The sequence below is a fragment of the Aptenodytes patagonicus genome, chromosome 3, assembly GCF_965638725.1.
Source record: "Aptenodytes patagonicus chromosome 3, bAptPat1.pri.cur, whole genome shotgun sequence".
Lineage (NCBI taxonomy): Eukaryota > Metazoa > Chordata > Aves > Sphenisciformes > Spheniscidae > Aptenodytes > Aptenodytes patagonicus.
The window spans coordinates 99,501,453-99,517,293 of NC_134951.1; the positions used below are offsets into that span (position 1 = coordinate 99,501,453).

At 37.5% G+C, this 15,841-nt stretch overlaps 1 protein-coding gene across 1 annotated transcript in view; it reads right to left on the reverse strand.

Moving 5' to 3' along the window:
• Positions 1-15,841, reverse strand: part of RBKS (ribokinase) — a 69,772-nt gene that overhangs the window by 39,266 nt on the left and 14,665 nt on the right. The window contains exons 2-4 of the mRNA XM_076334395.1: positions 11,439-11,571; positions 6,017-6,080; positions 3,146-3,208 (exon numbers count right to left, since the gene is read on the reverse strand). Coding sequence (XP_076190510.1) covers positions 3,146-3,208; positions 6,017-6,080; positions 11,439-11,571 — 260 coding nt within the window. The remainder of the gene's footprint in view (positions 1-3,145; positions 3,209-6,016; positions 6,081-11,438; positions 11,572-15,841) is intronic.

Consider the following 15,841-nt stretch of genomic DNA (forward strand, 5'->3'; position numbering starts at 1 on the left):
ACTGGTTCAAATTACTGGTCCAGTCAGGCCAGCTTAATGGCGCCGTCAACAGTCGGTACCAGATATGGACAAAGCTGCAATAAACTTCACAGGTAATCATGTAAGAATTATCCATAAAGAGGTTTTTTCCCTCCCTATGTGTGTATGTAAAAGTGCAACACACATCATCCCTTTATGGAGTTCTTATCATTCAATAGCACACTGTTAGCAGAAGGTGTGCTAAGTGACAGAGCTAGTGGAAAGGCGGCAGGCTAAAAGGAGAAACAAAAGCTGGGGTTCAAAGTGGTGCGATGCACCTCAAAGAAAACGTGTTACGAAAAGCAGCTGGATGTACCAGCTTTTCTCCTTAAGAGAGAAAGTACAGATTCGAAGTATACAGGTTCCCGATAAACTGAAGCTTGTGTTTAGTCAAAACGTATCTGAAGAGGCAGTCACATAAAAGAGAACAACTGAAAGGAACACAAGATTCCAGAAAAAGATTTCTGCGCCGATTTCTGAGACCAGCCCAGAGGGAACCTTTGCAGCATCTCTGGGCTTCATGTTTTCCAGTGCAGCACTATAAACTTGTTAAACATCTCTTCACCATTTTGCATTAAAGCAGGGATTTAACCTCTCTATCTTTTATTGAAACTACACTGTATTGTCCCAGAATATAATGCAACTTTGAGAATATCAAATGTGCCTGATAATTTTCAAATTTTTAGTACTTTGCCAATTACAATAATGGATGAGTTATAGCTGTGCAATTCAGTAACCAGTAAAAATCTTCCCAGAAATTCAGCAGCACCAGCTAGACAGACACAGATAACACCAGGGAAAGTTTACCTCAGAGCCTCCTCTGACTCTGCTCTCTACAGCTTTCTTTTCCTCTGCCTTCACTCATCCATCATAGTCTGCTCCCTCTACTTGAGTCTCTCTCCTACTTCTGCCTGTGATTTTACTCAGTTGATTGGAGTTGGTATTTTTCCCAAGTATCGGTACTTGTAAAGAATTGGTAAGATGAAGTGCAGGTTAGGTGTGTGAAAACATAGCAATTAAAACTTGGCGATTTAAAGAGATGATACCTATGTTTTTTATTTGTTCCTTGTTGTCTTAATGCAAAACACCATCACAACCCCCAGCTTCAAATGCTTCCCTTTTAGGTATAATTTGAACTAGCAGAAACTGCTTTACATCAGTGCATTGAATGCTGTGGTGTTTCAGCTATGCCAGCACAACTACTGTGGTAAAACATGCATGTGTAGACAAGCCCTTTGAAAAGTGCTGTAAAACCTGTTTAGGTCAAATCAGCCAGGTTTCTACAGGAAAAAAAAATAGTGTCTCTTGCAACAGCAAAGCACATAAGTACTGCTATTTTATTGCAATTTACTCAATTCAGGCGCCAGATGGCTTTAGAGAGAAGTAACAACCAGAACCATTACCAATTCTGTGCATCTGTTTGCTTTATAGCATAGTTCTGACCAGGTTTGCTCTTCTACTAGATTTTAAATGAAATCTGAGGCCAGCGGTAATTTAATTTAGGATTTTTTAGTTTCTGAAAGAAATAAACTGCATGACATTATGCATTATTCATCTCACTACGTGAATTACAAGACTATCAGAGACCCTTCACACTGACACTAACGCTGTGAACCTCATGGCACAGAACAAGCAGTTTCCCTTTCCTGGTGCTTCCAAAGGGTTTAGATCCACAAGATAGTTTTCTTCCTTATCCTTCAGAAAAATTCATAGTGTTACAATTTTAACAGGTCATCCTCTGTTCATTTAAGTTTAGACCGTGTTTATTTTAGTTGGCCGTGCATATGAATTGGGAAGGAATGAGACTGCTTCTTACTCAACTATTCTGCACAGCAAACCTAGTGCAAAACATGGTTACATGTACAAACCAGTGAGGCCTGGGAGCGCGCTGCTGGATTCTCACTCTCTCCCCCATTTACAATAGCCAGAGTAGTGACTGTATGTGGCATAAGAAAGCAGTTCTTAAGAGTTGCTCTGGTAATTTACCTGCTGACCCAAACCAAGAGAAGGAGGTGGAAGTAAGAGGCAGGTATCCAGTTTATTCAATATATTTTTGAGCTACTTTATTTCTGAATTAGAGCTGTCATGCAAGGTTTTGATTAATCTTACTTAGAGAAAATTAAACTCGCATCTCCAACTAATTTGCCTAATTTTCCTGAATGTTCCTGTGTAGACTTGCCTTTAGTCACAGTTCCTTCCCAGGTTTGCTCCTGGAGTGAATAGTCATGTTTCCTTTCCCATTTTGAGCTGTAGCCCAATGTACTACCATCAGGTTACATAGGAGCTTGTTAAGTTGATGTGTCAGCTAAGCTGTGGTAACTGTTCAAATGAAGGCCCTTAGCTGCACCAAAAGTGAACTAATCCAATCACACTTAATTTGTTATGTTTGCATAAACATTATCGGTCCTGAGCTCTAAATTTTGATCCAGACACACGTACTTCTCCTAAGAGCTCTCAATAGCACAACTTGCTTGAGCAAAAGATAAACAGAAAGTTTTCAGAGGATAATTTAGCAATCTTGAAGAAGAATATGAAAACAAGCCAAATATTCTTTTCTTCTTCCCCTGCAATATGAGAGCAAAGGCACAGGCTAAGGAAAATTAACACAGAAAAAAAATATATGCCATTTCACTGTGTATTCATCACTGCAGATGCAACTTAGGATCAAGAATTGTGGTAATATTACAAGATCAACATAAATATTTCTACTTACACTAAGGACAATTCCTTTTCCTGATTCAGGGCATAATGACTCACTCACTTGGTGTGCTGAGGAGGCAACCCTTTCCTTATAGTAAAAGTGCCAGGTAAGTTGTGGTGGAAAAGGAGAGCTTTAACCTTCTGCTATACTGTGTGTTCTGGCCAATGTAAAACTAGATAGATCAGCTGGCTGATTGAATTATGGCTATCACACTGCTAATCTAAGCATCTGATTCTGCTGCTTTTAGGCACCTCATCCTACAACATTGCCTGTAATAAAAGGAAGTGCAACAAAGTGTGAATAAGATCATGAAAAAAATGAAAGATGTAGAAAAAATAATTCCACAATTAACAGTGACAAGGCAAAGGTTTCTTTTATGGCTGTAGAGGCAGAACAAAGAGGACAATTCAGAGTAGAAATATGTACCTTCACTGTTGACAATTATTGAAGCAGTTCCAGTAGCAGCATCTGTAGTCTGACCTACAAATGCTAAGAAAGGGAAAAGTTACAGTATGCATTAGTTCAATACATTACTTTCAACCAATAGCATGTGACGCAGTTTAATTGAATTAAATCTAAAATGAACCCATAACCTCCAGCAATTTAAAAATGCTAATTACTCTTTCATGTGCAACAATGCCAGAGAAGCTAACAATAACAAAAAGTGTTAATTTACACCCACAAAACAGAAATGCGAGTCCAACATTCTTTAATTTGGCTACATCTCTGCTTTAGAGAAAGCATGTTATTTATACAGCCTTCTCACGCACTCTACTCCTACATGGAAGTATTTCTTTTATCCAATGAAACAATAGAGTCAAGGCTGGAAAAAACTAAAATATTAAAACAACACAACATTTAATTCTCTGTAGATTTGCATTTCAGCAGTAATATTAACATGTGCTATGAAGGCAGTGGTGAGGATATATGTTTCCTCTTTGGATTATTATTCAGATAAATTAACTAGAAGTGAGGCTGGCAGCACTGTCTATTATAAAGATTGTTCCATATTTACCACTGTAAGAACCTGTTTTCAGCTGTCAGCAAATTTGTCAAATATTAACCAGTGGTCAGAAACTTTCTATGATGGCTGGGTTTTTTTTAGGTAGAAGTGTAGTAGAAAACTGTCAAAAAAGTTGAGGGTTTTTTTTTCCCAAGAACTGTATTTGAGAAAAATCTACTATTTTATTTGAGACAAATTCTGGTGACCTTTTGTTTAAGCAGCTCTGGTGCTCTAACATTTTAGAACATGGACTTGATGCTGGGCAAAGGTTGGCTTCTTTCTCAAGATGTGCCTTTTGTGGCCAATTTAAAAATCTGCTCAGATTTGAACAAGGCTGAAAAAACACGTAACATCATGGTCATTCAGTTTTGCTAAAGTATTGCAGGTACTTGCCCTGGAGGTACACTTATCTAGCTCAGCTACAAGGGTCAGAGCAGAACTTTCCTTGCAATTATAGCTTCTTTCCACCATGAGCTAGGTCTGCACACTGGAATTGAAAGCAGAGAACTTGTGTCTTCTGTGCTCTCAATGCTCTTCCTGCAGAAAATAAGCAGCATGAGCAGCAAGCTGCCCAGTTCAAATGTGGGAGAGGGAGTAACATATCAGTAAACGTCTATGGTCTGAGCAGCACTGGTAGCTGATAGGTTGTGGAAGACAGGAAGACTGGGAAAGGGGAAAATTACAAAACAGATTGGAACTGGAAAGAAAAGGGGTAAGGTGATATGTTTGGAAATAGAAGAGCAACGTAAACAAAGACGACACACGACAAGGATCCAGGATATGAAAGCTGGCAGAACTGGCACTACGACAAGGATTTTCATCCAATACCCAGTATCCTTATGTATAACAACAGGGATAGGCTAGACAAGGATTAAACTGAGATGAAAAGCCAGGGACTGAAATAAGATGGTCCTAAGCCAAAAGGTCTGTGCACACTGAATCACCCTTGCCTCCAAATCTTGGAATACAAGTTGGGACCCCAGACCAGCCTCCCCAGCAGTACATCCTATCTTCCTCCAGGGCTGATCAACATAGGAGGTGACAATCTAACACCATTCTGAGATATTTTTAACTCAATCAGCAGAAATTGGTACGTTGGACGTAAATGTTTCAACCCTTCAATTGATCTATCTAGGTATCAATTAAGTGCAATATGATGGAATTTCTGATTTTTTTTTCCTACACTTTTCTTTTGCTGCTATAAAGACTATTTAAAAATTTGTTAAGATTGCAAGATCAATCACTTAAATCAGAAAACATGAGATTTAAGGTTCCTCGTGGAATATACATTTTCATTAAGTGCTATGCATTATAATAGCTTTATTTACATGATCAAAGACTTTATTCATGAGGTAGGCACGCTTTAGAGAGATTTAGAACTGTACACTAACAGACACTGTTTTTATGGTATCCTTGCCTGGTTTCTTGCACAAGTTGGAAGATATACAATGAATAAACCTGTATATACATTGGTGAAATATTTAGATGCTATACTGATAAGCATAATAAAAAAGCCCACAAAATACTGATAGTTCTGTCTTTAAAGCAGGATTTGAATAATGCAGTAAATGAAGCTTGTGGCTGCACATTAAACAGAAAAGATAAACAGAATATTGAATTGCCACTCAGTGTTGCATTTGTCAATCCTTGTCCACCCTGAAGGACAAGAGTCACGTAGACAAAAATGTGATCATGTAGTAAAGCAGCACACAACAAGAGAGAGAATTAGGGTTACAAAGGTGCAAAGATAATAGAATATTGTGAATGCTTAATTTTCCCTTTTCCCGAAAGCCTTTTAACATTGATTTTTGTGTATATGTGTGTTAACAAACATCGGCTGCAGTCTCTAAAATGACTGCCGTGTCATTTTGCAAAATAGAGGTGAAATGTACTGAGTTGACAAATGCATTTCCACTCTATCCCTCCCCTCCCAGCATGAAATTGAGAATGAATAATCAGACTGGATTTTTCAATTTCTCACCAGGCACTACCATCATTAATGCCAGCCTAAACAATTGTGTAACAGCAAGTTATCTTCAGGTGACTTGCACTGATGTAATCATCAGAGGTTTAGAGGTAGTAACATTACATTTTATTTTTATTGGTACAGCTAATTTCCAAAGTCCCCACATTCTCACCCATATTCATTCATTCCTGCTAGTTGTGTCAAAACAATTATTCATAGTTCTTAATGGTAAAACATATCCAATAAGGCAATAAAATAAGAAATCCTCCACTACCAATTTTTAAAGCTTAAAAATAATACAAAAGGTTTCTTTAAAGTAAAATTTTACCTGTAGAAATACCATTCTTCTTCAAATTTTCAACATAATCATTGCCAAAGGAATCCTTCCCAACCTATACAAAAAATAAAAGGATAGGTTTTCTCTACAGAAAAGCAAGAGGATAGATAGATCCTCTTTAGACAACAGAATGGTCTGATGTAATTTGAATTCAACACCTTCTGTTTTGCAGCACTTTTCCTTATTAATAAACAAATAATAAACTAATAAATAACAGTAAAAATGTATTAATATATTAATAAACAATAGGACTAGTGTTCTGCAGTTTTGTCTTCCTCTATTACAAAACTCCCCCCTACACCCATGCCGCTATACTCAAGTTTCATTCTCTTAAAACCACTGTGTTGCCTTGACACTGAAGCTTTCTGGGGATTGTAAAATCTGGAAGTGTACTGAATCTTCCTGGATCATTATTCAGCTTCAAATTGAAAGCAAACTCTAGTGTCCTCCTTAACTGCAGTTCGTATTTTGAATTTTCTACCTCAAGTTTCCTCGGTGGAAAAATATCAAACAGTGGTTATGGTCTAGAAAGTGACGATAAACATGGCATTGCTGATTTCTATAATTCTCAGTACTAAATGTTCTGTTTACAAATTCAACATTTTTTGTTTGTTTTATCCAGCAACAGCAGACCAAGTTGAGTTAGGGAGTCAAGCTATGCTCTATTGTTTTTCTAACAGCAAGTCAAAAAGCTTGTAATTTCAGCTCCACTAATCCTTTTAGCTGAACAGAATTCTGCTTGCTATTTATTCAGACTAATAAACACTTCTTTTTGTTACATCACACAAGATGAACAAAGGAGATGAGGTATATGGAGAAAAAAAAAGGTATAACTTGCATAATGTCAAAATAGCATTTAAAATATATTTATAAAGCCAACATAGCTTTTAATTCACCAGTTTTAGCCTATGTCTTCAGCATGTATAGTGTGTGCTCCTACTTCCAAGAGCAAGTTGTTTATCTGGGTGGTATCAAAGACTGACCAATGCTACAGCAAATATTTTTGCAAGAGAAAAAAAGGCCATCTTTCAGATTAGAAGCCAAATCAAAATCCTGGTCACGGTCTAGACGATGAAGGAATTACACGAGGAGCCCTAACTAATGATCCATCTTCTCATAAAACAGCACTAAATAGCTAACGCTGTATTTGAGTTACTGGAAGCACAAAGCAGCTGCCTCTATTGCCTGCTGTTAGAAATTTGTCTATTTATGAGCTCAGTCCTTTAGAAAGCTCTGAGAAGGCCCGAGTACTAGCTAGTGATCACAATAATCAAACCCTGTGATTCAGAATTCTAAATTTTAAAGTGTCACAGATGGATGAGCCTTCCCCCCACATATTCTGTTGCACAACCATGTTTTGAAACAGACTTTCATTTCTTACAACCTCTATAAGAGATTTTTCTAAAGCATTATTAGGGATGATCCCAGTCTTTTACCAAAGGAGGACAGCAATTTAGGTCAAAACAGTCTAACCAGATGGAACATTCCTCTAGTACGTGGAAAAAAAAAACCAACAACATTTACTTTGGTCAGTGTGTTATTCATTGTTTGCATATTAGAATATTTCTGTATCTCTGACTACTCCCAGTTTGCCAGACAGGGTGGATTGTCAGAAGCTGCATCTTCCAACTGCTTTAGGCTGGATGACTGCAGCCATCTGCAATTTAAACCTGAGATGTGCTCACCTCTGCAGCCTAACAGTTGTACTCCTGGAATGCATTCCGCCTGATGGTATCGCTGCTACAAAGCTTCTACAACAAATCTCAGGATTTGCTCAGTTATTTCAGCAACAAAATATTTCATAACCATTTTCCAAAAGCTCAACTGAAACTTCCTTCCTTCAGCTCTGGGTCCTACAAACTGACAGACAGGCATCCCTTATTGTTCAACTGTCATAACAACTGAGATCAGCCGTGGTACTTTTGCTCACAGTGAGACATCTCAGTGCTGGAGGGAAGCCCTTGGAGGGGTCTCCATGGAGGTCGTTTTCCTCTGGAAACTTTTTTCCATGTTAGTTCATCAGCATCCAACCCAGTTAATCCTAGTGCATTTGAAGGACTTATCTTTCCATCCAGGCTTTACCCCCAAGGAAGACAGAGTATTGGGCATCAGACTCGTTTTAGATTAAAGGCATATTTACTGACCATGTCAAATTATATAACATTGTTTTAAATATTTTCTGCTTTTGCACAGACCCTGCTAGATGGACTATTGGGTAAACAGAAAAATAAATGTCTTAGTCTGCTGACCACAGAACATTGTATGCGCTGAAATAGCATTTCTTCTTTCTTGAGTTCTTAACAACAATAGCTGTTTGTACAAGCATTATGGTCACATAGTTTGCATATTAGAATGAGTGGAATTACATCAGTATTTTTCAGTCTGGGTTTTCCCTGCTTACTATCATGTTTTCCATGTGGAGCTAGGGGAGCTAGCTGGCATCATAGCAGCTAAAATTCTAGCAGCTTAGAGAATCAAACTCATCTGTACCTGAAAATTAATTACAACAAAAACATGTACCTCTTGACAATTGTTTGTTTAATCAATTCTATATGCTCTTTTTTTTGAGAGTGTTTACCCTTTTTCTTCATTAGGGAATTAAACAGGTACTAAAGACAAGTATAAGACAGTAATACAAAAGGAAAAAACAACTGAAGATACCCATCATATTCTGGGCTGCATCTGAGATATAGCTATGTTCTTACAATGAAGTGAGGATTCAGGCTTACAGCACTTTAACTTAAATTTGGCTTACAGATCATCTAAAGAGAGAAGACTACATAGCATGGTAATACAGCACTTCCTATTTCTAAGTAGGAATCAAATGCAGCTGGGGCTTAAGTAGAATTTAGTATATGCAATATCAGGCTAGTGACATCAATGTTCAGTGAGGATCATCCCAAATTGTTTGTCAGAAGTAAACCAGGACTTTTTTCAGCACATACAATGTTTTTCAGACCATCAGACCAACATCCCTCCACCATCTTAATCTAGGATGTTTAACAGATTTTTCTGGTAATGGCCACTACAAAAAAAAAAAACCAAACCAAACCAAAACACAACAGTTTGGGGAGTTTGGAATCTCTCAAGACCACTGTGCATTTTTCAGTACTGCAACAGGGTTCTTGTACAAACACAAGTAATTAATTTATTTGCTTAGATCCTTTAGTTCCCTGACAGTAATCCTTTATATTTCTCTGAACTATTGTTTTTCTTGTCTTTTTGAAGTGGTAACTATACCATCAATACATTGTTTTACTGTACTGAGCAAATTGAGGAGGGGAGTTTAAGACTGATATTATGATACATATTGATAATCCAGAGTAACAGCGGCCACTTGCAGAGACATCCAGGCAGAAAGTAGAACGCTGTCTGCATTTCCACTACTCAAACTCAGTACTCAGATTTTACATTAAAATCCACAGCATTCTGTGGCATCTCCAGTCACAACTGTAAGTCATCCTAAAACTTCCTCTCTCAAACCCTCACCAGATAGCCACTGGCTCTCTTTTGTGTTTTAAAGCTCTGAGGTATGAAGAATGCCGTGTCACTTGATCTAAGATGTCTACCTCTACTCTTGTTGAGGACATCCTCTGTCTAAATTACAGTCCTCGCAAGAGGATGCCGCATGCCAGCAGAATGTCCCTCTAGTATTAATACTGATTCCATTCCTTGAACTTCAGATTGTAGAAGCAATTGTTGCACCTGTACTGGATAAAAAATGTTGGGAATTATGACCAATCCATAAGCATGTACTGAGCACAGAGTGTGTGTGTGAGGGGCAATTTGGCTTTAAGAACCACTGAATACTTAAGATGGCTTGCTAAAGTAAAAATAATTGAATTGTAATGGTTCATTACTGCCTGACTTTTCTTAGTTTATTCAGCAAAAAACTTTATACTACATCCCATTGACCTATGCAGATATAAGACTGTACTGCTATGGGATGAGACTATTTTGTGAGGCTATAAAGTGCATTTTTAATTTAAAAAGTAAATACTAACTTTAAAATTAAAAAACACAAAATGCTAACATTTATAGATATTAGAGTCATTCTCTGCTGTTTCTTTTCTCCAATAAATGCACATCAGAAAGAAAGAAAGAAGACTAGGTTTTACTGAAATAACATGAATATGATTTTGGGAAGTAATTAGAAATTATAATAACTGCTAAATTTTATTAGGAATGCAAATGTTTCCAGAAACATGTATGCACTGAGCAAAGGCTAGAGCATTAAAAAATAAAACAAAATTCACACTTTCAGTGGAAAAAAACCCTTTAACATTTAGCAGGAAATGTTAGCAGGGAATTCATTGCCAGTTCATCTTGTACTTGAATCTGATCGTTCCTGAATGCAAAGATGATCAAATATACACAATATTACAGAAGCACAAACATTGCCAATATAAAAAAACCTCACACTGTAGAACAAGTAGTGATAATGACCCACAGAAATGCTTGCAGGTGTAATTTAGATTTATAGCTACCACTCTTTAGCCTAAATATTGGAGAACCAGTGAGAAAGGCTTCCTTGAGATGTTTCCAGTACTTCTCAAAAAATCCCTGACAGACAATGATCCAACAAATGTAGCATCCTCCCCAGCTATGACAAATAACAAAGTATGTCCAGTCAAGTTGAAGTTTCATCTACAGTTAGCACAGGATAGACAATAAGGCTACAGAAGGAGAAAATTTGATCTTAACCTTAGTAATGATCACTCAAAACTTATAATGTTTAGGGACAAAAATCAAAGAAAAGCATTGTAAGAATATAGCATCTGCGGAGCTGAATCATCCCGATTGTCTGTGAGCCAGTCTTTAGAACTGTTGCATATCAGATGTTTCAGAAAAGTGGGCAAAAAAAATCCCAAAGCATGCAAAGGTTCTAGAATTTGGACATGAACATCTCATCCTAATCTCAAGTAATGAAATAATGATTTAACCCTTGAAGCACAAAGTTTTATATTCCTTCTCAAATTTGTTACTGGCTTGTCAGTGTCTGATTTTTAATCACCTACAAAGTAGATTTCAGATTGACTATAGTGCCTAGCACCTGAATGTCATCAAGGAAGCCCTGACCGTTGTAACAGTGGGGAACAAAAAGAGGAGGGGCTAATCAAGATTACTGTAATTTTGAACATCTCAAATTCTCTTCTCCATGGTACATCAGTCTAAGTTTTGCAATCCTTCTTTGTATGCAATTTCTGCCAGATCTCTAGCCAACTAGTCTTTGGTTCTGGCAGTGTTCTTAAACCAGCCTCCTCCATGCTTAAATTTATAGCTGAAATAATGAAAAGGGAATTACAGAGGGATTAAAAAAAAACCCACAACTTTTCTTTAAGTCACCTAAAGGTTTACTGGAATTTGCATGAACTTTACTTCAGCTATAATCCAAGAGCAACTCAGTGCTTACCTTGCAGATCAGCGAGGTCTTGGCCCCAAGTCGAGCAGACTGGACACACTGGTTGGCTCCTTTCCCACCAAAACCAATGAAAAACTTATGTCCAAGGACAGTTTCTCCAGCTCTTGGCAATCGCGTAGTAAGGCTATTCCAATTTAAAGCAATATTTACATACATTAGTGACTGAAAATAACAAGCATCTTCAAAATAAGAGTTACATTCTTATAATCCTAAATGGTCTTTTAGTGTCTCTACTCCACATCCCACCAGTTTAAGTTTATTCCTTATATGCCACCCAGTCAAGCTTCTCATTTATTACTCAAGGGAGGGATTGCATTTCTTTTGTTCATGTTTCATGTTTCTACAGGAAAAGAAGCACTTGATCGCTGACTGGGATTCCCCAGTGCTAACTCAATACAGATAAATAATGAATCTATAGGTCTCACTGCTCATGCCTTAGTGTAACATTCAGCTCAAGTTTACATATTGTTCATTTAATTTCATTACATCTAATTATACCTTCTTGAACCACCCTAAGTAATTTTTCACTTTGTTGGTGTTCACACCCCTCAAAATTGTAGATCGTTATCAAAACCTTCCTTCCCTCTGCTGTCACTCAGGCGTACTGTACATATTTAACTTTTTTCTTTTTTAAGTTTTTCTCTTACAAATCAAGCTTTACAACTTCTCAGTGTTTTGTTGTTTCTTGAACGCACTCCAGTTACATTTACATCCTTCTGAGGATGGGTGCCCAGAACCAGATGCACTAATACAAGCGGAGACCCATCAGGAGTGTATTCTGGTTTGATTTCCATTTTGGAAAAAACAAAACAAAACTGTAATTTTGTTAACCCTACCAGATGCTTTGATATCTCCAGTAAAAGTTGAAAGGAAGAAAAGACACCACTGAGACTATGTGGAAGAATTTCTCCGAATGCAAAAGGCTAGCTTACTTTTGCCACTTCTAGTAAAATACATAACTCAAAGCTGTGTTTACAACACTCAGATTACCAAAATTTCTGCCTCCTCAAGCCATACTTTCCAGGCACAGGGTTTAAAAATGGAATTCCTTCTATCTCTGAAAGCTACAAACAAGTTCACAACACGTGGAGGGGAAGCCTCCTATGATGTACTAGCAACCTGTTCAGTCAATGACAGCTCAAACAGGTTTCCAAAAGTCTGCAGGAAAGAAAGGGAGAGTGGGGAAGGGGAGTCTGAAAGAAGGCAGAGGAATCTGCCATAATGAGGAAGATACTAACTTCAGCTCTGTTTGTCAATTTATAACGTTATTTTACCAATAAATCTTACAACAGCTTCAAAATTGCCAGCCCTCCAATTCAGAAAAAAAGGTGACATGCTTCTGCACTAGTAAATCACTACAGAGTGCTTTTTGAAAAGGATATGGAGAATACGTGTATATTCCTTTCTGAGTTTATGCTGCAACTTCTGGGGCATATTGGTGTTTGCAAAATCTTATGGACTTAATCACAGAGCACAGCCTTATTTACTGAAAATTCTCAGCAAAAAGCAAGCATTTTTTTCCTACTAATTTTCAATTCCAGCATCCATCAGTCCAAAGGTTTAGGATCATTAGGAAATCAAGAAAACCTAAAATTAAACTAGCAAAGTCAAACAAGTCCTGAACTTCTAGAAATTAAGATTTTTGCTTTGAAAGAGTTGTTACAGGTCTGTGCTTCATCAGCGGTTACAGTTTCCGGAGAGATGCAGGTAGGGATACAGACTCAGTAGGGATGCTCGCTAATAGAGCACCCCAGATTTTACTGTGAGCGTATGGTACCCAGCCAGCAGGTTTATTTTGTATGTGTGACAACAGAGAAACCCCAGAAGGCTCACACGTACGGCTAACGGCACTCATTTTGCTTCCAGAGAGGCAGAGCCAGGAACATTCTGTTGGGAAATGTTTAAACCACTTTAAATAAAAATATAACAGCTTTTTAGAAGTATACTTATAGGTACCTTACATATATATGGAAAGGGTTGCTAAGTTAAAACTGTTTGCCCACAGTAGCATCTGGCAGGTTGTTTACAACAATGAGTAACTGTAAGGTTTCAGAGAACAAGGTGCAATGAGTGTAGATAAATAATGTTTCTTAATGGTAACATCTATAATTTATTGCTTTTTTCACCATCGGAAGCCAAAGTAGTGATGGTTGTGGACCAGAGAATGAAGGCCACAAAACTCAGCTGAGGAAGCTCCTATTCAGCCAGTGCCAGGATACTGCACACACACTTCTAAAATTATGTGCCATTCAGTAAAGAATAGTTGTTTCACCCAGCCTTGATAAGAAATAGTAATAGCAGCTCTTGTATAATTCTTTTCATCCACAGATCTCACTACACTTTAAAAAGCAGAACAACATCATTATTCCTGTTTTGTGGGTGTGAAACTTAGGCAAGTCATTTTGCCTTTTTGTGCCTCGGGTCAGCCAAGAAGGCAGTGGCAAAACCAAAAATAGACATCAGCTCAATCCACTAGCTCACACTGTCTTCTCATTTATATTCTGTAGTATGAAAATGGTATCAAGTCTCAATTCATTCTCCTTCCTTAGGGTGTTTTTCAGAGATTATAGCTTATTCTAAATAGAATTTGTTTCCACGAAAAGCTAATATATTTTTAGACAAAGATTAACAGTTGCAACATCCCAGCAGACATCTGCTAATAGCGCTGCTCTGAGTTCATATGCATTTTCAAGAAGTACGTTCAACCACACATATTCTTGTTTTAACAGTGACCAGACCATGACTTGATTCTTCTCTCAGTTATGTTAGCATCAACATGCAACTCCAATGGAAGCATCATAATTGCACTGGTGAAAAAACAGGCTTGGTGAGATGAGAATCTGGGCCTCAATGTTTCAAGCAGCATGGCATAACAACTGCCTGTGGGAATCAAACAGCTTGTTGAAGACGGGGAGATGACCTTTTTTATTGTTTTGATGGAAAGGTACAAGGCAAAGGGCAAAGGATCGAGTTGGAACACTGATTTATAATTAGCCAATTTTAAAAATAGGCTAACAGACTAGGGAAGAACATGCAGCAAGTTCCTGTAGCTCACTGTAAACAAAACCCCCACCTTATTACATTTCAGGCATGATCGCCAATCCTTTCAGACCAGTTCTCCACTCCAGAAGCCTATTTTTATTTTCCATATTAAAAAAATTCAGAGTACTGACCTGTATATAAGCCTGGAGGTTTCACTTTCACTGAAACAGGTATTCAAGAATTTTTTTTTTTTGCTAATATAAGGCTATTCTCTTGTCATTTAATTCTGCAACTATACTAACTTTCGATTCACATCAGACAATTTTACTGAGCATTTCAGGCTTCTGTTATGAGCAGGCAATGATGAGTAATCTGTATGATTATGGAACCCTATAAATTCTTGGCTTATTGATGGTGCCACAGAGAATACTCAAAATAGCCTAAAAATGATGAAACAGCTAATGTTACTCCAAAACTAGGCTAAATAAGTTAATTAGAAAAACTGTCACACGGGCTTTCAGAATTGTTACATAAAATGTTCTGTAAAGCCACTTACAACTTTGACGTAATTAGAAAACACTGACCTGAAAAACCTAATTTAAGTTGCTATCCAACAGACTACTCTTTGCTTATGTGACAAATTCTGCTCCCCTTTGAGAGGATAAATGGTACAAAGGATATTAAGCTCTCATGTCTTATGAACAACCAGAAACAAACTTGAAAATACTTGAAAACCCCCAACACTTATTAGATGAGAAATAAAATTACTACAGAATATGTGTTGCAAATTGTGCACTGTACTAGTGAATCATATTTAGAGAGGAAAGTTCAGACTGAAGCATCCTGAAATACTTTGGACATTGCAAATAAAGGAATATAATCACTCAGAATTTCAACTGAGTTTTTACAAAACAATATTTAAATGTAAAGCGCATAGCAATGCTGCCCACATTTGTTCATGGGAAATGAAGAATCTTACATCCACTTATGTTTCAGAGGTTTGGGATGAATAAAAGTACACACATAAGAATTTCACCATTTCACTTCAACCCTCTCTTCCAGTAAGTGCATGCCACAAGTTCCCTTGAAGGCTAGAGCTGATTAACATTTGTATTTTTTGACAGACATCCCTTCGGAAGGATGGCATTAGAAACAGAACAGAACCCTTTACTACTGTGTTGAAGCACTGAATCAGAGGTGAAAGCACAACTTACTGAGTCATTAATGCCCCTTTCCCTAGTATTCTGGGTTTTCTTGAAAAGTTCCCATCTAAGCAGTGACTAGATCATATTCAGAGATAGAAAGTCTGAAGAAGGAAGGAGGGGAAAGGGAGAGATGTATATTAGTGGCATTTGCATAAATTAATCCTGAAATTAATCATGGTTTGCTTCCGATTCTTGACACCTAACCAG